The 23538-nt window shown below is 40.2% G+C and overlaps 2 protein-coding genes across 2 annotated transcripts; one reads left to right on the forward strand and one right to left on the reverse strand.

Annotated features, from left to right (window-relative positions):
• Positions 1–231: 231 nt before the first annotated feature.
• On the forward strand, positions 232–7344 carry pmpcb (peptidase, mitochondrial processing subunit beta). The gene is made up of 13 exons (XM_083546411.1): positions 232–375; positions 1373–1498; positions 2101–2187; positions 3068–3197; positions 3989–4187; positions 4287–4366; positions 4478–4590; positions 4994–5137; positions 5217–5377; positions 5457–5542; positions 5679–5767; positions 5864–5939; positions 7158–7344. Exons 1-13 carry the CDS (start codon positions 295–297, stop codon positions 7220–7222), a joined length of 1437 nt encoding a protein of 478 aa, XP_083402537.1. The 5' UTR covers positions 232–294; the 3' UTR covers positions 7223–7344.
• Positions 7266–18136, reverse strand: dnajc2 (DnaJ (Hsp40) homolog, subfamily C, member 2). The gene is made up of 17 exons (XM_083546336.1): positions 17373–18136; positions 16162–16352; positions 15819–15894; positions 15612–15710; positions 15373–15514; positions 14891–14974; positions 13279–13344; positions 13070–13161; positions 12371–12492; positions 11890–12039; positions 10873–10961; positions 10701–10770; positions 9245–9423; positions 9062–9162; positions 8866–8976; positions 7521–7681; positions 7266–7448 (listed from the first exon to the last, which is right to left on the reverse strand). The coding sequence occupies exons 1-17, from the start codon at positions 17458–17460 to the stop codon at positions 7380–7382; spliced, it is 1890 nt and encodes a 629-aa protein (XP_083402462.1). The 5' UTR covers positions 17461–18136; the 3' UTR covers positions 7266–7379.
• Positions 18137–23538: the final 5402 nt, after the last annotated feature.

Genomic DNA, 23538 nt, shown 5'->3' on the forward strand with positions numbered 1-23538 from the left:
TAAATAAACAAACGAATGAATAAATAAATGAATCAATATTAACCACCCCGATTTAAGAAAGAAGGAAAATAAATAGTACACACCACGAGTCAAATAAACAAAATCAAACAAATAAATAAATAAATAAAATTAATAAATATAAAACCCACCAGGAGTTCCTAAATAGGAATTCCTAGGTGAGGATGAGTTTTCTTTGTATTTGTCCTGCGTGAAAATTACAAGTGAATTACAAGTTCCGCTATTTGTTCCGACGTCATTTCCGGCGGCGATGACGCACGAACACATGTAAACAAAATGGCGGCGCCTGTGCGGCTGTTCGGTGTAGCGGGAGGACATCTGGTGAAGAACCTGCTAAAGACAGGTCCACTTACACAGGTACCATTGGGACAAGGGAGCAGGACAAGTGTGGGAACCGGGGAGGAGAGAAGTGAGGGGTGACACTGTATATTCGACATAAAATTCGTTGTAAATGTTCCTGGTTAAGATGTTCTCATCCTTATCACCTTCATCACCATCATGATCTCTGCTGAAAACCAGCAGCATTAAACACTTACACACCTTGTAAATGTTATAATGGGAGTTTGGTAATTTTGTATTGGATAGGGTTGATAGAAAAAAAAATGGCTTTATCTAAATAAAATCTACATGACATCATAAAAATGCGACCTCTGATTGGTGACTCAGTATTTAGTTCAGACTTGTTAAGATCAGAACAGAAAAGTGATCCTTATGGTAAAAGGTGGTGAAGGTAAAAAAAAATTTCAGCTGGCAGCTTTTAAATAGGCGTCCGATAATTGATAAATAAATATTTGTTTACTGAATACTGTACCTTATAGTAAAGTAGTTTAGTAGGATCGTGATTTTATTACCATTACATGAATGACTACTGACACATAATATATTAATATATTTATGATTTACAATCAAATGATTAATCAGTTAGAAACTAGTTGATATGAATGCAGGTGGCATCAGTCGTTTTCTTATTAATGACTTGTTAAGATCAGAAGCTCCCTGTGACTGTGCGTGCAGCCCCGTGCTGCCATCTGTTGGCATGTCGCAAAACTCGTCTCAAACGTTTTGGATACCACCTCGTTCCCATTGAGGAGCAGCAGAAGACCTTGGGTGGCATGTAGATCACATGGTTTGCACTGGACTCCAGTAAAGACCATTCGAAACACCATCCAGGAATCTGCCTTTGGTTTGATGATGATGATGATTTAATGATGGAAGATCACACTTTAATGGAAACCATGTGGTGATAGATTTAATAGTTAACAGCTGATAAGTGTAATGTGTTTAATGAAAACCATTAGAATGTTTGTGATTTTTTATTTTTATTAATTTTTGACGTCTTTCTCTCTCGTTTTAGCGTTTCCGCCAGCGGGCCTCACAAGCTGCAGCTCAGGTAGCGCTCAATGTCCCGGAGACAAAGTTAACCACGCTGTCCAACGGCCTCCGAGTGACGTCTGAGGATTCTGGACTTCCAACCTGCACGGTAAACACTGCACCACAAACACTGTTTCATTATGGGATGTGCGGACACATGACCATTATGTTACCCTTAGTCTCTAGATGTATTCCCCTTTTATATTAATCTCCACTTTTCTGTGGAGGCTTGTTCCAGTTCATTCCTAAGATGGTGTGTGAAGGATGGATTAGAAGAACCTAATTTTCTTCCTCAACCTCACTGAACATGTCTTCATGGAGCTCCCTTTGTGTTGCACCATCATGCTGGAACACTGATCCTCATTGCTCCAGTAAAGGGAAATTATAGTACTACAGCATACAGAGACACTCTGTATGGTGGTATAGAAAGGTTTGAGAATAGTTTTGTAACATGCCAACAGGTGGCAGCACAAGGCTGCACGCACAGTCATAGGGAGCACCGAACTTTGAGTCAAAAGACATCGTCCTGCGCACATCACGAGCTGTGCAACCGGTGCTAACCCGATCACGTGCGTTACCACGTCTGTGATTTAATCATGAGGTAGAACATTGTTTAAACGTAAAATTCTGTGCGACTAGTTTGCTTTTGACATATCATATGTGCTGCTGCTGTACTTTTTTGAATGTTGAATGTGTTGAATGTTGCTGCAGGTCGGTCTGTGGATCGATGCTGGAAGTCGGTACGAGAACGACAGGAACAATGGCACGGCCCACTTCCTGGAGCACATGGCCTTCAAGGTGAGGAAACCTTTTTAATGAGTTTTAATTATAATTGATATTTTTGTTTTAATTTGAGAAATCTGCTATTTTTATTTAGGGTTTTATTTGCACGTACTTGCGTTTAAACAGTAGTACCATCATTGCTGGTCATTTACACATGAGAAGAACATGATGGACAATAATTTATATAAATAAATACACAGCGGGTAAAATAAGTATTAAACATCACCATTTTTCTTTTTTGGGACGCGTTACTCAGGTGTGATTTTGGCCCATTCTTCTACACAAACACTTGTCAACAAACAAATCTTGAAGGTTCAGGTCAGGTGATTGGCTGGACCATTCTAGCAGCTTTATTTTCTTTCACTGAAACCTGAGTTTCCTCAGCTGTGTGTTTGGGATCTTCATCTTGCTGAAATGTCCACCTACGTTTCATCTACATTTTTCTGGTAGATGGCAGCAGAATTAAAAAAAAAAATTTTTAAAGTGGAGGATATAAAAGCAAATTGGAACTAAATGTTAAATGGGATGTTCAAAAAGTAGCATATACCAATTTTCACCAATCAGGTGTCCACCTGGGTTTAATCTCACCTGGACACTATACAGAAAATCCCTTAAACATAGAGTGTAAGAGTGTGATCCCAGAGAGTGGAAGTTTAAAATCAGCAAAGATCTCAAGCCTGCTGCATTCTTTATATGTGTACCCTGTTTAATCCGAAGCGACAGCTCAGGGATTTGAACTAAAATCCATCTGTAGAATAAAACATTTGTCACTGAGCGATCAGGATGCACATGCATAGAGCAGGAGCTTCAGCTGAAGGCAGAAAAGCCAGGATCAGCTCAGTTCAGGTGTGTTATTTGTCATTGCGTGAGTTTTTAGCTTTGTTTTGTTTTCTAGGGCACGAGGAAGCGTTCACAGCTGGACCTGGAGCTTGAGATCGAGAACATGGGAGCGCACTTGAACGCTTACACCTCCCGAGAGCAGACCGTGTATTACGCCAAAGCCTTTTCTAAAGACCTTCCCAGAGGTATAGTAATTATTTTATTGTAAATAATATTAGAGGTCGACCGATAGCTAGGTTTGATCGTACTTTATAATGCTGAAACAAAAAACTACTGAATAATGGGAGCGTCAAATGAATAAATACGAATGTTAATTAATAAAAATAATTAAATAATGAATAAATTATAAATTAATAAATAAATAATATATAAATCATACAGCGCTCTCCGTGCAGTGCGCAGTCTCGTGTAAAAACAAAACAGCAGCTGGTGTCAGTGATTCACCTCTAGAGGCCGCACTCGTACACTATGTAACCCTGAAAAACTATCAGTATGGATTTTTGCTGATAGTTCCAACTAAATAGTAATAGTGATCCAACTAAAACTAATAGTGAATATTAATCAGCAAAAAGGATAAATTGGTCGACCTCTCATGATTTAATAAATAATCATACAGTGAGATACAGCCTCACTTGTCCCATTACACTTTTGGCATTTTTTTTATACTTTTGATAACTTTTGTGAGGTTTACTCAGGATCATGATGATGATTAAGATGCAAGTTTTTAGGAGGAGAAGTAAAAAAAACCCCACAATTTGACAAAATTTGATTTTAGAGACAGCGCTAGGCACAAATTTGGTCACAATGTTCCCTAGATGCTCCTCGATCAATGTGCCAAACACATTTTTTGTTTTATGTGTTGTAGAAGAAAATGTAGATCCTACCATGGGTTGCCTGTTCCCCTAATGATCATCATAATCATAATACTGATCGTTCTATTAAAAATTCTGCCTGACGTGTCCGTGTTGACCCCCAGCCGTGGAGATTCTTGCCGACATCATCCAGAACAGCATGCTGGGCGAAGCGGAGATCGAGCGAGAGCGTGGAGTCATCCTTCGAGAGATGCAGGAAGTGGAGACCAACTTACAGGAAGTGGTCTTTGACTATCTGCATGCTACAGCGTACCAAGACACAGCTTTGGGAAGAACCATTCTTGGACCTGCGGAGAACATCAGGTATGTATGTTCCATATGGACACGTTTTGTAGAGAGATTTGAATCCTCACGTGTAAAGTTCAGAGCTAAGCGTGACTGGTGTGTGTGTGTGTGAGACAGAACTATAAACAGGGCTGACCTAGTGGAGTATATTACAACTCACTACAAGGGGCCGAGAATCGTTCTTGCAGCCGCTGGAGGTAAACCACACACACACACACAGACACACACACACACACACACACACAGTGTGGTTTTTATAAAATAAATAAATAAAGACAGTAGATTTGTTTATGCTTTTTTGCCACTAGGAGTGTCCCACACTGAACTCATCGATTTGGCTACGTATCACTTTGGCAAGCTTCCAGCCAGGTACAGAGACGAGGCTCCAGCATTACCGCCGTGCAGATTCACAGGAAGTGAGGTATTTAGGAACTAAAAACTTTTTTCTTAAAGAATTGCGTCACGTTAGAAATGGCACATTTTCTTCTGACTCGCTTTCTCATGCAGAGCTAATTGGTGCATTCGGTGACACCCCCCAAAAAATCGATGTAAAGTTTACAGAGCTGAATTGAGTAAACGGCAGAAACTACTAGAGGTTGACCGAATAATCAGCACCAGCAGTAGTAATAAATAATATCGGTATCAGCAACTATAGCCAGTTAATCCATAGGGATAGTTTTTCCTGTTTGCGTTATTCATGAGAGCAGCCTCTAGAGGTGAATTACTGACGTGGCATGCTGTTTATTTAATTTATTGTGTTGATGAAATAATAAAACCTTTGATGAAGAACAAACAGAATATTTCTTTTGATTGATTGTAAACAGATCCGAGTCCGGGATAACAAAATGCCGCTGGCTCACATAGCGATCGCGGTGGAGGCGGTGGGTTGGTCTCACCCGGACACCATCCCTCTCATGGTGGCCAACACGCTTATCGGGAACTGGGACCGCTCGTTCGGCGGCGGAGTGGTCAGTATTCCCACCAGGCGATGTTCAGGATTCAGAAAATGTTATATTTTGTCTCAACGGCTCTAATGTCCTCTCCCAGAACCTGTCAAGCAGACTGGCGCAGATGGCATGTCAAGGGAACCTGTGCCATAGCTTCCAGTCGTTTAACACCTGCTACACGGACACAGGGCTGTGGGGAATCTACACCGTGTGTGAGCCGAACACCGTCAGCGACATGCTGCACTTTACACAGCTCGAGTGGTCCGTGACTCCTACTACAGTGTGTATTTTAAGCATTAATAATAGCCTTTGTTTAAACAGAGTGTGTGTGTTTTAGCAGGACGTCCCTGTGCACAAGTGTGACCGAGAGTGAAGTAGCGAGAGCAAAGAATCTCCTGAAGACCAACATGCTGCTCCATTTAGATGGTAAATCTGTTTCTGCGGTCATATGTACAAGATTTCGAGCCGGATACAACCCAATACTCACATTAACAACCACCAGCCAATCACAATTTACTATTCACACCTGACTATAAAATCGTACCCCTATTGTGCCCGTCAGGTTCCACACCCATTTGTGAAGACATCGGGAGGCAGATGTTGTGCTACGGACGCAGAATTCCGCTGCATGAACTAGAGGCCAGAATAGACGTAAGTCTTTATACTTGTACAAATAAACACTGCTGTTAAAGAATTCTGAACTGGAAACATGACTTGTGTCTCACCCGTGTTTGTTTCTACACCAAGGCCATCAACGCAGACACAATCAAAGAAGTATGTACTAAATACATTTACAACAAAGCTCCAGCTATCGCAGCTGTCGGTACGTACCACAGTGTTTTTTTTGTTTTAGTTTCATCTTCTAAAGCAAATTTTTCATCCTTTTTCTGGTGTCTTGTCAATAAATCGCCAATCGTAATGATTCCACAGAGCACATAGAGTTAACGCTAGCCAATCATGCATATCGACACTTCCACTGCTTTTCTGTCTCCTTTAATTCCACCACAAACATCTGGCTGGAGAACTGTGGGTGATGAAGCTATTTACCGTAATTTCCGGACTATTAAACGCACCCAAATATAAACCGCACCCACTGAATTTGACAAAGATTTTTATTTTGAACATAAACAAGCCGCACCTGTCTATAAGCTGCAGGTGTCTACACTGAAACTAATGAACTTTACACAGGCTTTAACCAAAGACAGTGTCTGTTACACGGCTTGTATCTAAACAGTAGCCTACCAAGAAAGTCATTGTTCACTGTGTTCCTCCTTCCTTTAACAACAATTTCTCTCAGGAGTTTTTCTTTTGGCATCGTCGTGGGTTTAAAAATCACCATCGGTAAAGCTTTTCTCCCGATGCCGTGCAGCTCAGAACACAGGTGCAGTGCGTGTTTTCATGCCCGGTTGTTTTCAGCGTGACGAATGATTCGCATTTCCTGTAGACAGTCCGAGTGAGCGACAGGTCAAACGTCAGAGGAACATCATCCATGTTTATGATTTGCTGCGGCCCAATTCAGTGGGAGCGCATCCGATTTAATATAAAGAGTTTCATTGGTTCACCTTAAGCCGTTCGGAAATTTCATTGGTCTAATATTATGGGGTTCAGCTTTTTGGCTTGAAGCTTGTGAAACCGGGAAAAACCAGGAAAAATCCATAAATTAGCGGCTTCGTTGTTTAAGCCGCAGGGTTCAAAGAGTGGGGGGAAGAAGCAGCGGCTTATAGTCTGGAAAATACGGTAGCAACTATTCCCATCTTTACTGATTTCATGGAACTGGTTTTGTGCACAGGGGCATAGTCATGGTTTGGGTCTTTTAATTCAAGAAGATTTAATGCTACCACATCCAAAGGCGTCCTACACGGTTGCGCAAACGGTTTTGAGAGCAGTGTGTCCCAATACTTTTGACCCTACATAGTATCTTGTGCGACTTACACTGCAGCTCGTCATGTTCTGGCTGGTGTAAGATCAGAGCTCTATATAGAGCACGGTGATGGTGATGTTTTTATATCTTGCATTAATATTGCAATCTGCTGCGTTTCAGGGCCGATCGATCAGCTTGCAGACTATAACCATATCAGAAGTGGGATGTGCTGGATGAGGACCTGAGCGAAACAAGGAGACGTTCACGCAAAATCACAAACCGGGAGGATTTGCTCTTTTTTTTTCTCTTTTATTATAAAATAAAGAACAACACAATAACATTAAAAGAACATGAGGTTGAGTATGGACATGTTTTTGTTTTTTTCTTCTTCTTGTGCTTCTGTCATTTTTTACTCTTAGCAGCAACTTGTTCCTGGGCCGCTTTCTTCGCTTTAATCATTTCCACGAGTTCCTGCGAAAGACAGAATCGTTAGGATTTGAACGCTTACAGCTGCTTGGCCTCACTCTGATCTGGAGCACTTACTTTATATCTCTTCATGCAGTCTTTCTTGGTACGGCCAGGTACTGTAGCAGCGATTTTGTCCCACCGCTCAGGTGTGTTCACGGGGTAGGTCTTCAGGGCCTGCTCCAGGAGCTTTTGCTCCTCCGTAGTCCAGGGTGCAGGATTAGTGTCGCTTGCTGATCCTGACCAGATTCAGAGATGATGATTAGATTCAATCGCATCAGCACAGGAAAGTGGAAGAGAGCGATGTAGATGTGTGATTTAGGGGTGGGCAATATTGACATTTTTTTGGGATTGTACAGACTTTTAGTCAATATTTTGCTCAGTGTGCTATTGTGTTGGTACCTTAAGGACCACGGACAGCAGCCTCAAAAATATTTTACTCTTTATACTTTGTGGTGGTCAGTTTACATCAGTGACAAACTTATTGGAAACAATTATTGTAAATTTAATTTTTACCTTAATAGGAATTTTTTTTTTTTACCTTTTACAGAGCCATTTTTTGTCATGACTTTAATCAAATTGTTAAATTTAATCAATTAGAATGAGACATTTTGACTGTAACCAAGAAAATGAAATCAGAATAAAAAAGTCATCTCTGCAATCCAGAGGGAAACAGAAGCTGCACTTAGATGTATTAACGCACTGTTTATTGAAGCTCAGAGGGACATGTGATGCTTTAACCTGCAGTTACAAACGCATTGATAATGTTTTGATATTTTAAAGATAAAGCGTTGAATACTGATAAAGATTTTCTTTTAAATAAAGATGACTCTTTAAATGCGAAATTAAGTAATTGAGTCACTGTTAGAAAGAGAGTCATTTGCAAATCATTTAAACGAGTGATTCATTTAAGAACAAAACTCCATCATGTTGCCTGTCGCAAAACAGTGCTTTGTTTTTGTTCGTTTTTTTGGTGGGGTCTAATATTAACTTCGATTTCTAAAAGAGATATCGCATTTGGATTCGTGCTGATTTTTGGAGGGAAAATATATTTATTGATAAATATATATTTTCTGGCCCATATCTTCATTTTAATGATCATTTTAAATGCATTTTAATAGACAGAATCATGCACACAAGTCTAACCTACTAGACTTGCATGCACTCACGTATGCGTAAAATTGTAGGTTTGTTCTGTTTGTGTTTTTGCGATTTACTTGGTCAAATCGCACGTCGTTATAACAGCAATTAGAATATTATCATAGCCGATAGATATATATATCGTACTTAAGGTGAAGTTCAAATCCCAGCCACACAAAGCTGTCCCTCCTGGGCCCCTGAGCAAGGCCCCTAACTCCTCAGTTGTATTAACGAGAGAAATGTAAGTCGCTCTGAATAAACGGTGTAAAAGAACGAAACCGACCTTCAAATCGCTCCGAAGGCACTGCGTTGTCGACAGTCGGAGGAACGGCAGAATGCTCCTTCTTAAACTTCTCGAAAGCCTTCTTGTTCACTTCTTCCTTTTGGTGAGGGTCTACAAGCAAAGAGAAGAAACCTTCAGATAATACGTTCTGCTCTCCAAAACAATGAAGACTTCAACTCGTGGAAGAGGAACTCACCGAGTTTTTGTAAAGTCTTGGCTTTATTGATGACGTCTTTGGCGGTTCTTTTGATGCCACTACTTGAGTGGAGGTTCATGTAGTTGGCGATGACTTCCCATCTACAGAAGGAGACAGGACAGAACTCAGCTGAAGCACAATCACAATGAGACTGTGCCTGTGTGTGCGTGTGTGGGACCTAACCTGGCGTTGGTTCCAGCAGGAAACAGGTTAACGGCTTTGATAAGTAGCTGTAGATCCTCCTCGTTCCAGCCTTTGCTCACACCGCTTCCGGCATTGCTGTTTTCCGAGCTGCGCGCCGCCTGCTGCGTCTTGACCTCAGCCTCTCGCTCGCGCTGCAGCTGCGCATTCACTTCCTGCACCTACACAAAACACATTTAAAGTGAAACCACCAAGTCGTGTGCTGCTGTAGAGCTGCGGTCAAAAGTTCACAAGGTTCAATCTCAGTTTTTCCACAAGTACTTTCATTTTACCACACAAGTCAATCAGGGCATAGAAATGGATTTGTTTTAGCTTTCGGTTACCACAGAAATGCTGTGTGAAGGTTTACATCCAGCATTTGGATGGACCACAAAGTCTGTATGACTCCAGAAATTCATGTCATGACTAAAAGCTTTTGTTTGGGCGATTTTATATAACAGACTTTTCAGTATACTTGTGGCTGGATTGTGTGCGTTTGTGTTTAGACTGTGTCAGTGTCTTCTTGCCCTGATACCACATCACTAGCTTCTCCTTTGAAAGCAATTTTGAAGCAATTAGAGGTCGACCGATTCTTTGGTTTTGCAGACTAATTTTGATTGATGGAACTATCGATAAAAGACAATACTGATAGTTTTTCCAGGTTGCATCTGTGATGGATGAGGTTCACTGTCATTATACGGTACGAGAGCGGCCTCTAGAGGCGAATCACTGATGCCACGTGTTTGTTTTGAAACTCAGTACCTCATTTATGTCAGTTAATAGTGCATTAACTTAAATTAACATTAATAAATATTAGTATATGTTTTAATTAACAATGCATAAATTATATAAAGCATTTATTAACTTCAGTTAATGTTACAAATGGATTTACGTTAAAGGAGTTACCATTTCACATTAATCCAGTCATGCTTAAAATAGCCATCTTTAAATCTCTTCCCAAAGGCCAGAGAATTAAAATTACATTTATTTTTCATTTTTGAAATAAAGCTCTGTACAGGTTTACATGGAGTGTTCGTTCGTTCTTTTCTTTTTTTATCCAGTATCCATTTAAAAAACTACCGGTGGATTTATCAGCTAATGGAAAGTACAATCCAACCCGGCTATTAGTATCGATAAAATCCACTATTTTTTGACTGCTACAAACAACTGTATGCAAATAGAAACAATTTTACAACCGCATAGACACTGCAGTGTTACAGATGCGTTACAGATGCACATTAACCATCAATGACGTGTTTGTCTAAACCCAAAGGCGACACCAGGTAGTGGAAGTGGTGACTTTGAGGTATCAGGTATGAACCTCAAAGAATGAATTATAGTAATATGAATTATCTTTTATAATGCAGAAAAGTTGCCCGGAAACGTTAATGTTACATAACTTCTTTTTGTTTAAGGTTGCCACTTGCGGCGTTGCCGCTCCTCAGGTTTCCACACGTACCTGCTTTTCTATGGCGGCTCTGCTCTCCTCCTTACTGCCCGAAGCTAAAACCTCATTTAATGTCTGTAAGCTAGAAAAGGAAAGTAGTCATTGTTTGAATCACCAATGCATTTTCTATGAATGAAAGAAAAACGCTCTGCATCAATAACAAGATATTAGAAAGCAGTGCTACCTTATAAGTTCAAGTCGATCGCATAACTTTTCAACGTCTTCCATCATCTTTACACTCTCCACCTCGCTATCCACAAAGTAGTTACAGTTCTGGGGGAAAAAAAAAACAAAAAAAACCAGTTAATGTTACTATAAAGGGGCAATCTGAGGGGTCCAAGCACCTTTTGTGAATATAAGCCCAGTCACATAGCATTGTGATACAGCACACAGAATTTTTACTTCAGACGGTTCCTGGTAGATATTTTAGAAAGTAGGGTTAAAAATATTATGTAAATGATTGGCTAAAACTATAAAATTAAACTACAAACAATCTGTAAAGACTTGTAAGTGCTAAAACCTAAACAGCGCCCTCTTCTGGCACTCTTTTCTTCACTTCTCTAACACACTCTTGATTACTTTGCACTGTTGACCCCAGGTACCTGAACACCTCCACCTTCTCCACCTCTTCTCCCTGCAACCGCACCCCTCCACTGCCCTCCCTCTCATTCACACACATGTACTCTGTCTTACTCCTACTGACTTTCATTCCCCTTCTCTCTAGCACGTACCTCCACCTCTCCCGTCTCTTCTCAACCTGCTCACTACTCTCACCACAAATCACAAGATCATCCACAAACATCATAGTCCAGGGAGACTCCTGTCTGACCTCGTCCGTCAACCTGTCCATCACCACTGCAAACAGGAAAGGGCTCAGGGCCAATCCTTGATGCAGTCCAACCTCCACCATGAACCAGTCTGTCGATCCTTCTGCACACTTCACTGCTGTCACACTGTCCTCATACATGTCCTGCACCACCCTCACATACTTCTCTCACACACCTGACTTCCTCATACAATACCACAACTCCTCTCTCAGCACCCTGTTGTACACTTTCTCTAAATCCACAAACACACAATGCAACTCCTTATGACCTTCTCTATACTTCTCCATCAACATTCTCAAAGCAAATAATGAGTCTGTGGTGCTATTACGACAAGTTATTGAATGATTGAGCATGATTTTTGTGCAGACTCTAACCTTGCACGTTGTCCTAAGTTTCTGTCTCTCTTTCTTGATCGCTTTCTTCTGAGCCTCTTTCTCTTTCTTGGCCTGCTGCGCCACCTGTTTGGCCTCCTCTTCCTCCTTCTCTCTGGCCAACCGCGCCGCTTCCATCTCCGCCTGTCGAACCTGCAGTGATGCAAATATTTATAAATAAATCTTTTTTTTTAATTATTATCTCTTTAATAGTCTAGAAAAATAAATCACTGAAGAAGGGTCTGGAACACATTTTTCTGACATTACAGAAAAACATTCACCATCTTTATATAGTCAGGATTTTATATATATATATATATATATATATATATATATATATATATATATATATATATATATATATATATATATATATAGTCATAAGTATTTGGACAGTGATTTTTGCCTCTTTAGACCATATTATTGGATTTTAAATTAAGCACCTGAGATGTGATTGATAAAAAAAAATAAGTTTTTCACTGACCCGTTCCTTTTCCTTCTGCTCCTTCATTTTAGCTTCAGCTTTGGCCTTCTTCTCCGACTCCTTCCTGGCTTTCTCCTCCTCTTTAAACTTTTTTATCCTTGGGTCACAGCTGTAAGCCGTATCTACGACAACATCGGTCAGAACGATACGTTAAGAATCGATAAGAATCAATACGTTAGGAGCCTTTTGGCTGAGCTGCTATAATCACAATGATGATGATGGCAAAAAAAAAACCCCAAAAAAACCCAACCATCCACATCTTGGCCGAGTGGCTCTTTATCCTCACGTGAGAATGGGCGGGGCTTCTCAGGTGATCACGTGACAAAGTTTAAATTCAAACAAACAATGGTGAAAGGAAACCACATACTCCAATTGAGGAATGAATTATGGAGCCGGAGACATGAAGGATATTCGGACGTTGTTTTTTTTTTTTAAATCCACGTGACGTCAAATGAGGGCGCCAATACTTTTAGTCTTGTGAGCTTTGCTTCGTGTCCTATCTCTCATTAAACCCTTTATAATCTTATCCTTTCAAGTTTTTTTTTTTATCCATCCATGTAAGTGCTCATCAGGTGCTGGGGATGTGTGTAAATTAGACTCCACCCCCTGGAATTGATTGGCAAGTGATGGCCATTTTGTTCAGGAAGATCATGTTTTGGATAATTACTGATTTCCAGTCAGGGGATTTTAATGTCGTACCTACGAGGGTTCGTATCCTGTTCATTTCTTCTTTTTTCCTTTGAGCTCTTGACGCACGGTTCTGCTTCTCGATCCATCGACGCTCATCTCGGCTGGTTAAAAAAAACAAAAAGGAAAAAAAAAACAAAAAAAAAACACGTCCTTAAACACGTTGCCTAACGAGATCTATAGCTTGTGAAATGCAAAATGAAAAAAATAAAATAAAATACCATTCAGCTTTTTCTTTCTCCTCTTCATCCAAGTATGAAAACTCTCTCCAAGAATCGAAGTTGTACCTAAAGAACAGAATATGAGAAATCGACGTCAGCGCCAACGTCAGTTTTGTGTGTAATAGAACCTAACATACAGCCCCAAATCCAAAAAGTTGAGACACTAATGAAATGTAAAATAAAACCAGAAGGCAACGATTTGCAAATCTCATGAACCCATATATTATCCAAATAGAACATAGAAAACAGTGTTTAAACTTAGAATAATGTACCATAAAAATAAAAAAGGTCATTTTGAATTTGATGGCTTCAACACGTCTAAAAAAGTTGGGACAGCACCATATGTCCCACTGTGAAGCATCACGTCTTCGGTCTGGATACATCTGGAAACTGAGGAGACCAATTGCCGAAGTTTTGCGAGAGGAATGCCGTCCCGTATGTTTCTGATACAGGATTGTAACTCCTCAACAGTTCCGGGTGTCCTTTGTTGTATTGTTCGTTTGAGATTTCTCCAGATTCTTTGAAACTTTTGATATATCATGTACTGTATATGATGACATATTCAACTGCAAATTTATGTGGGACATTATTCTAAAAATGTTCCCCAATTTGTAGCCACAGTCACAGATTGGTTAAACTCTGCCCATTTTTACTTCCGAGATCCACGAAAAATCCTACTGACCTGTTTACAAGTTCCTCAATTTAAACATTTAATTTGTCTTTTATGTTCTATTGTGAATAAAATATTTGTTTGCGATTTGAAAATTTTTGCATTCTGTCAAGTGTCCCAACACTACTACAATTGGGGCTGTAGATGACGTGAACATATTGAGGGAATAAAATTTGTACATTATGAATTTAAGAAACGCTGCAGCGACACCACCACGACACCTCATGCAGGAGTGTATTACTGGTGTAATATTGACACTTTTGTGTGTGGGGGGGGGGGATTGGGCAATTTGACTTTAATCAACTTTTCCGAAAAAGATACTCAGGTGTTATTCGTTAGTCAAAAAGCACTAAACTTTACATAGGATTTCCCATGTAAAAAATCCATATCTCCCTTGACTACACATGCTCCTGAGATACCATTGATCAAGTCCCTTTTTGCTCTCCTGACCTGCCTGATCTACCCTGATGCCCTACATCAGTAGTTTTCTTTAACTGCAGGCCACTTGGTGCAGCTGAAGATGGTTCCACAGATGAGGTTGCTGTGGAGGATTACATTTGGAAATCATAAAGATGGATTTGAAATTAGTGTGGATGGCTTCAGGGCTACAATAAACTGCTTTACAGCCAGTGAACAGCCTGAAGATCCATGAAGTTACTGTGGAGTTAAAACTCAAAAACCATGAAGATGATCTTGACTGTAATCAATCTAATAAGAATTAAGTAATATAAACTGATACAGTGGTTTAGCAGCTGCTTTGAGCAGATTTGCATTCAAGTCTCCATCAGTGTGCATATGATAATCTTAATGATGGAACTGTAATGAATGGACATTGATGAGGAGAGGTTCCCTTCTGAGGTTTTTTTTTCCTCAGGGATAGGAAATTCTGCAGTGTCTCGACACTCTACAGGAGGGGAAAGAAAAAAAAGGAAAAAGACTTACCAAAATGAATAGAAATTATCCACTTCCTCGAAAGTGGAGTCCAGGGTCCCGAAGTGGGGGACGTGCTTTTTAGTGACAGACCACCTGTAAATCACAATCACATAAATCACCTGCCAGGGGCAAATTTTGTACTAATTTATAAACAATAAATAAATAACAATGCAAAAATACAAATAAATTAAACATTTTCACCAGAACGCAAATAAATTCTGGTTAATTTGTAATAAAATAAAAATAAATAAACTGACAGGTAGACACACACACACACACACACACACACACACACACGGCGAGCAAGCTAAAAACAAATAATTAAAAAATATATGTAAATAGGTAGACAGAAAGCCAGACAGACATACAAATGGTACAGTGATAAACAATGTCTGATGAAAAGCATGTTGTTAAATTATTGATCATGATATCGCTGTGCTCCTGCTAGCGTTAGTATTTTAGCTCTATACAGGAGAGGAGACGATACAGACCTGGCGTTGCGTTCGAACACGGGAGCGAACACCTCAAAGAACTTCTCTTTGCCTTCTGCCTTGGAGGGCACGTTGTTGTCGAAAGTGGGGTCCACACTGTCGAAGGCTCGTCTCTTCACAGGGTCCGACAGAATCTCTATTGCTGCGATTACAGGCGACAAAACAATGTACAATCTCGTTACCATGGGAACACAGCGACAGGCGGAGCAGTTCGGAACAAGAGCGAGTGGAAAACCAACCTTTTGTTATGCAGGTGAAATAATCGTTATCTCCTTTCACAATCTGCTCTCCAGCTGCTTTCCTCTTGTCAGGGTGATGTTTTAGCACCATCGCTTTATCTGTTCCAAAAAAAAGCCACCATGTACATCAGGACACAAGCATTCACTTAATAAACCAGCAGAAAGAACCTCAGAATGATGATAATTATTGTGTGTGTGAGAACTTACGAGCAGCTTTAATCTGTTTCTGAGTCGCCTTGTACCTCATATGAGCTAAACCCAGTACAGCATAATGATCCTGATTCTGTCAGACAGAAAAAAAGAATGAACCTGATCATGGACGTGTCCACATTTACTACAAAAAACAAACAAATATATAAATACAGCTGAATCCATTAATATATGGACAGCTTCTATAATTTTCTATCTTATTTCCCTGCGTGTTCGCAAACGCATCAGTGCCTATCCGTATGTTCTGAATTGTTCATGCACGGCTTCTATTTTCTGCTTCATATAGTGTAGGCAATAAAATGCGTAAATGCGTCAGATATTCAGTTTATGCTCTCGACACCTTCCAATCTTTGGGGTCCAGTGTTTTCAGCATGGGATATTCCTCGAGCTGTAATTCCTCGTCTGCTTCCTCCTCAGAGAGCTCCTCCTCCTCCTCCAGCTCCTGGAACGAAGCGGATACATTTCGATCCCTGCGCTTCAGAAAGGCTTCGAACCACCGACCTACCGGCTCTACCTGCACCTGCACGGAACCTGCGGAGAGGGGGATAGGGAGGGAGAGGAAGAAGTTATTTTAATAAGAATTTAATTAAACTGGTAAATAATAAAGCCATTAAATACTTTTAGCAGACAGACAATCAATTATATTATATTACATAAATATTATATAAGAAAATCTACCTCCAGCCAGACATACTTAAAAAAGAGAAAAGGCATGAAGAAGTAATCATGATCCAAAACACCAAAGCAAAAAGTGTGAGAGTGTGGGCCAAAGTCATAGTGCTTCAAGTCAAAGTAATAAAAAGACAAACAAAAAAACAAATACTACACATTTTTAATCTAACACTAGACACTGAAGCCTCCCAAATGTTTCCACATAAAACAACAAAAAAAAGACAATACAAAACACTACATAAAACACAATTAACACAGAAATCTCATGTTAATGATCCAGGGGCTGGGGGCGGGGTTAATTTGACACACTGGGGGCGTGTCTATGAGTTGACAGACCGGAAGCTAGGGTTTCAATATATAATCCAATATTTAAGTCATTTCTTCACATTTTTCCCGTTGTATCATTATTATTAGTATAAGTAATGGTAGCGTCGTGATTGTATACAGTAAATGGAATACATTTGGTGAAAATATAAATATGTACATAAATAAAAAACGTGATACGAATAAATTATCAATCTATCAATAGAACACACTACTGGAACGTGCACACGGTCGATTTCCGAATGGCGCACTAATGGGAATGAAGTGCACTACGTAGGGTGCAGACGCCATGAAATGTAGTGCACTTGTACAGGAAGCGCGGAGCGATTTTGGATGGAAACCGGGGGTTCAATCTGTGTCCCGGCAGCCTGGTTATCCATGGACACAGGAAGAAGTTTGCGGTGTGAATGATGGGGAATGGGGTTGGGCTTCCCACAGTACGCTCTTACACATGATCACTTAGCAGTGCTGCTAGCGAGCTAAGTGGCTAACACGCGTGTCTCACTCTCTCCAACACACACACACACTTGAACACTTTACTGCGGTTTCTCTTACCAGCGGTGGTGTTACACACCACTGTCACCTGTCCTTCCAGCGCCTCTTTCAGCATATTCACTCCGTCACACGCCACCATAAGACTCATAGGTTAGCTCGGCGTTCTAACTGCTCCGCGGGGCCGGGAACTGCTCACCTCACACATGGGCCTGTTGCTGCAGCTGCTTCACACACATACACACACACAGGCTCTTTACCGGCGTGTCACACCGCTTCCCTTCCGGACACGCGCGCACGCGCACAGCATTAGTTCCGCCCTCAACGCTTCAAGCGACTAGAAGTCGAAACTTCCTGTAAAAAAAAAAAAAAAAACAACCATAAAACTCTGCAAACTACATAATTTAACTACCACTTTCTATTTCCTACTCGTAAAAAAACTTTCCTATTCCGTGTTCCCTTTGAGTTCCCCCTCCTGCAAATGACGTCAAATCAACATGGCCGCTCAAAGTAGCGACAGGAAACACAGCACTTCTTAAATTTGTTTTTATTTATTATTAGTTTTTGATTCAATTATAAAAAAAATGTAAAAATGTAAAACACTAAAAATAAAAAAATAACAAATGTTATTAAAACTAAATATATTATATGTGTGAATGTATAATCTCAATAAATTAGAATATCATTAAAAAGTTGATTTATTTGAGTAATTCAATACAAAAAGTGAAACTTGTATATTATATAGATTCATCAACACACACAGACTGATATATTTCAAATGTTTATTTATTTTCATTTTGATGATTTTGGCTCACATTGAACAAAAACCCACCAACTCCCTATCTAAAAAAAAAATTAGTTCTTCATAAGACTTTAAAAAAAACATTTTTAGTGAATTGTTGGTCTTCTGTGAAGTATGTTTATTTACTGTATACATACTCAATACTTGGTAGAGGCTCCTTTTGCTTTAATTACTGCCTCAGTTTGGTGTGGCATGGAGGTGATCAGTCTGTGGCACTAATTAGGTGGTATGGAAGCCCAGGTTTCTTTGACAGTGGTCTTCAGCTCATTTGCATTTTTTGGTCTCTTGTTTCTCATTTCCTCTTGAGTTGATATAGTGTTCAGATGTGGTGAGTTTGCTGGCCAGTCAAGCTTACCAACACCATGATCATTTAACCAACTTTTGATGCTTTTTGGCAGTGTGGGTAGGGGCCAAATCTTGCTGGAAAATGAAATCAGCATCTTCATAAAGCCAGTCAGCAGAGGGAATCATGAAGTGCTCTAAAACGTCCTGGTAGACGGCTGTGCTGACCTTGGACTTGATAAAACACAGTGGACCAACACCAGCAGATGACATGTTTTTCCCAAACCACCACTGACTGTGCAAACTTTACACTGGATGAGGAATGGAGAAGGAGTGTGCTGGTACCGGATTTAAAAAATAAGGGAGATGTGCAGTCTTGCAGTAACTACAGGGGAATTAAGTTGATCAGTCACACCATGAAGTTATGGGAAAGAGTAGTGGAAGCCAGGCTGAGAGAAGAGGTGACTATCTGTGAGCAACAGTATGGTTTTATGCCGAGGAAGAGCACCACAGATGCATTATTTGCTTTGAGAATGTTGATGGAGAAGTATAGAGAAGGTCAGAAGGAATTGCATTGTGTATTTGTGGATTTAGAGAAATCCTACGACAGAGTGTCAAGAGAGGAGTTGTGGTATTGTATGAGGAAGTCAGGTGTGTCAGAGAAGTATGTGAGGGTGGTGCAGGACATGTATGAGGACAGTGTGACAGCAGTAAAGTGTGCAGAAGGATCGGCAGACTGGTTCAAGGTGGAGGTTGGACTTCATCAAAGATCGGCTCTGAGCCCTTTCCTGTTTGCAGTGGTGATGGACAGATTGACGAACGAGGTCAGACAGGAGTAGACTATGATGTTTGCGGATGATATTGTGATTTGTGGTGAGAGTAGGGAGCAGGTTGAGAAGAGCCTGGAGAGATGGAGGTACACACTGGAGAAAAGGGGAATGAAAGTCAGTAGGAGTAAGACAGAGTACATGTGTGTGAACGAGAGGGAGGGCAGTGGAGTGGTGGAGAAGGTGGAGGAGTTGAGGTACCTGGGGTCAACAGTGCAAAGTATTGGAAAGTGTGTAAGAGAAATGAAGAAAAGTGTCTTTTTGCACTACAAAGGTGTGTTTGTGAAAGGGCCAGAAGGCACTTAAGTAAATTGATGTTTTGCTGTTTGCCTGAACCAACAAAATAGAACTATCTGTACCATATTAAATTGCATAGCATCATGTTTTTCCATTGCATCATACTGATTTAATAGCATAGTGTTAAATCGAATCAAAATCGGTTAATAGGAGCGAATCATATATCTGCAGCTGTTTCATATGTATCTTTAATGTATCATGTCATTGGCTATGCACCGAGATGCAAATTGTGTGTGCTCCAGGGTGCTTTATTATTATTATTAATAATAAATCTATGTACTTTTCTGTAGTATTAACACCTGTTCCTTAATTGTTTTCCCATCTCTTCATCACTCCTTTATCCGTACCTTTCTGTTAACATCCCTGCACATTTTCCTTTTTCTGAGAAAGTTGACAGTTTCACAAATGTACTGTATGTTTATGTATCATGGCGATGTGACGGTATTAACTGATATAAAAAAAAAACAAATCCAGTCGGACGACCCGCTTCGACGAACACTAATAGGAGCAGCCAAAAGAAAAAGTGTTTTGTTTCCCACTCAAAACTGAGTAATCCTTCCTTCTTCTTCTTTTTCCACACTGAAGCCCTCAGAGAAATCATAACTGAAGAATTGCTGAGATCCTTCTGAAATGTCCTGAGGTCTAGCTGAAGTGGAAGAGCACCAGCACCGTTTGACCTTCTCCATATAACACGCATGGGCCAAGGTCAAAAACGATGATTTTGTAATCTGTAAAAGGAAGTATGAAGAATTCCACCAACCCTAAAATTCCAGTCCAGTGAAAAATTTCTCATATCCCTTAAAGTTTGGAACGAATACAAAAATGCAACACCAACATTTACATTTATGGCGTTTGGCAGACGCCCTTATCCAGAGCAACTTACAACTGAGCAGGGGAGGGTTTAGGGCCTTGCTCAAGGGCCCAGCAGTATGTGACCTTTCAATCCAAAGATCAATGCCTTAACCACTGAGCTAAATCTTGCACCCCCGATTTATTTTTTATTTAATTTCTATCTGACCATTTATATTAAAAATATAAAAAAATAAATACAAAGAGACGAAATGAAAACCTTCAACACAACACACCTTTATTCACAACGTCCTTTCTTTACTCAGATAATAAATATTTTTTAAATAATAATTTAATCAGTAAGCATTTTGTTTTGTTAGAAATTTCCCCACTGTGGGACGAATAAAGGTTTATCGTGTTTTACTGACGTGCCAAGTCTCAAATCAACCCCAAAATCCGCACAATCAACCCTCTGGGGTCGACAAATGCGGCGGCGTGTTTTGTGTCATTTTCGTCCTCAAAACGTTTTTTTTGCTCGTACAGATAAGAGCAATACATTCTTTGACTCGGTAAAGGGTCTACTTTTATTTGTACACACAATAACAACAAAACGCTGTGCTTCTGTCAAGTAAAGAAAACACACAGGGGGCACTCTCTGCCGTCTCGGTCATCTCTCTTCACAGCACATAAATAAAACAACCTGAATCTCATGAATACTTACCTTGCAGACATTTTAAATATATACGTATATATATATAGAAAGCTCGAAATGTCTACTTTAAAATAAACCAATTCACATCGAAAACAAATCTTCTCTGATTATGTAATTCATACGGAAGTTAGTAGAGGTATCGTTTCTCCGGTATCACCTATTTAAACGTCCGTGTGGAAACATAGCAAAAGTTCCGTTTGGTGTCCTGATGATTTATGTAATTTAAAAACACCAAAATTACTTTAAAACATTTACAAGAATATTTTGTCTTCATGCTCCATGTTTTTACGAATAATAAACATACATAAATAGAGTATTCAAAAAGTGAAAAGTATTCATTTTAAGGTACATTTATAAACAGATAAAAATGTGCGATTAAGTTGCGATTAATCACGAGTCAACTCGTGACGATCGTGCGATTATTCACGATTAAATATTTTAACCGATTGATAGCCCTGGTATTAATATAACGTGAGGATCAGGTACCAGTGTGACACTAAAACAGGTAGTAATAATGTCTACTTAATTGTCTGTACTTTTTACTTAAGTACATGTCAGAGCCCAAACTTCTTTACTTTAACTTCAGTTAAAAAAAAAAAAAAATATATATATATATATATATATATATATATATATATATATATATATATATATATATATATATATATATATATATATATATATATATATACAGTACAGACCAAAAGTTTGGACACAACTGCTCATTCAAAGAGTTTTCTTTATTTTCATGACTATGAAAATTGTAGAGTCACACTTCTTCTTCTTCTTCTTCTTCTTCTTCTTCTTCTTCTTCTTCTTTCAGCTGCTCCCATTAGGGGTCGCCACAGCGGATCATCCGTCTCCATACCACCCTGTCCTCTACATCTGCCTCTTTCACACCAACTACCTGCATGTCTTCCCTCACCACATCCATGAACCTCCTCCTTGGCCTTCCTCTTTTCCTCCTACCTGGTGGCTCCATCTTCAGCATTTTTCTACCAATATAATTCATGTTCCTCCTCTGCACATGTCCAAACCATCTCAATCTCGCCTCCCTCACCTTGTCACCAAAACATCCTACATGTGCTGTCCCTCTAATAAACTCATTTCTAATCTTGTCCATCCTCGTCACTCCCAACAAAAACCTCAACATCTTCAGCTCTGCTACCTCCAGCTCCACCTCCTGTCTTCTACTCAATGCCACTGTCTCTAATCCATACAACATCGCAGGTCTCACCACAGTCCTATAAACTTTCCCTTTCATTCTTGCAGATACTCTTCTATCACAAATCACTCCTGTCACTCTTCTCCACCCACTCCACCCTGCCTGCACTCTTTTCTTTACTTCTCTAACACACTCTCCATTACTTTGCACTGTTGACCCCAGGTACCTGAACTCCTCCACCTTCTCCACCTCTTCTCCCTGCAACCGCACCCCTCCACTGCCCTCCCTCTCATTCACACACATGTACTCTGTCTTACTCCTACTGACTTTCATTCCCCTTCTCTCCAGCGCATATCTCCACCTCTCCAGGCTCTTCTCAACCTGCTCTCTACTCTCACCACAAATCACAATATCATCTGCAAACATCATAGTCCAGGGAGACTCCTGTCTGACCTCGTCCGTCAACCTGTCCATCACCACTGCAAACAGGAAAGGGCTCAGGGCTGATCCTTGATGCAGTCCAACCTTCACCCTGAACCAGTCTGTCGTACCTACTGCACACTTCACTGCCGTCACACTGTCCTCATACATGTCCTGCACCACCCTCACATACTTCTCTCACACACCTGACTTCCTCATACAATACCACAACTCCTCTCTCGGCACCCTGTCGTACGCTTTCTCTAAATCCACAAATACACAATGCAATTCCTTCTGTCCTTCTCTATACTTCTTCATCAACATCCTCAAAGCAAATAAGGCATCTGTGGTGCTCTTCCTCGGCATGAAACCATACTGTTGCTCACAGATGGTCACCTCTTTTCTCAGCCTGGCTTCCACTACTCTTTCCCATAACTTCATGGTGTGACTGATCAACTTAATTCCCCTGTAGTTACTGCAGGTCTGCACATCTCCTTTATGCTTAAAGATCGGTACCAGCACACTCCTTCTCCATTCCTCAGGCATCTTCTTACCTTCCAAAATCCTGTTAAACAATCTGGTTAAAAACTCCACTGCCATCTCTCCTAAACATCTCCACGCTTCTACCGGTATGTCATCTGGTCCAACCGACTTTCCACTCTTCATCCTCTTAATCGCTGCTCTCACTTCCTCCTTACTAATCCTATCTACATCCTGCTTCACCAACTCCACATCCTCCAACCTTCTCTCTCTCTGATTTTCCTCATTCATCAGCTGTTTAAAATACTCCCTCCACCTTCTCAACACACTATCCTCACTAGTCAACACATTTCCCTCTCCATCCTTTACTGCTCTAACTTGCAGTACATCCTTTCCAGCTCGGTCCCTCTGCCTGGCCAATCGGTACAAATCCTTTTCTCCTTCCTTAGTGTCCA

Source organism: Silurus aristotelis (genome assembly GCF_946808225.1).
Source record: "Silurus aristotelis genome assembly, chromosome: 7".
NCBI classification, from domain to species: Eukaryota; Metazoa; Chordata; class Actinopteri; order Siluriformes; family Siluridae; genus Silurus; species Silurus aristotelis.

Bases quoted from the DNA above. Each gene is read 5' to 3' on its own strand.
- pmpcb (XM_083546411.1), top strand. From the start codon at position 295: ATGGCGGCGCCTGTGCGGCTGTTCGGTGTAGCGGGAGGACATCTGGTG. The intron at 376-1,372 runs GTACCATTGGGA...CTCTCGTTTTAG, and splicing joins AGACAGGTCCACTTACACAG to CGTTTCCGCCAGCGGGCCTC. The intron at 5,940-7,157 runs GTACGTACCACA...GCTGCGTTTCAG, and splicing joins TCCAGCTATCGCAGCTGTCG to GGCCGATCGATCAGCTTGCA.
- dnajc2 (XM_083546336.1), bottom strand. From the start codon at position 17,460: ATGAGTCTTATGGTGGCGTGTGACGGAGTGAATATGCTGAAAGAGGCG. The intron at 15,515-15,611 runs GTTGGTTTTCCA...CTGTAATCGCAG, and splicing joins TTTCACCTGCATAACAAAAG to CAATAGAGATTCTGTCGGAC. The intron at 12,493-13,069 runs GTACGACATTAA...ATGTTGTCGTAG, and splicing joins CAGGATACGAACCCTCGTAG to ATACGGCTTACAGCTGTGAC.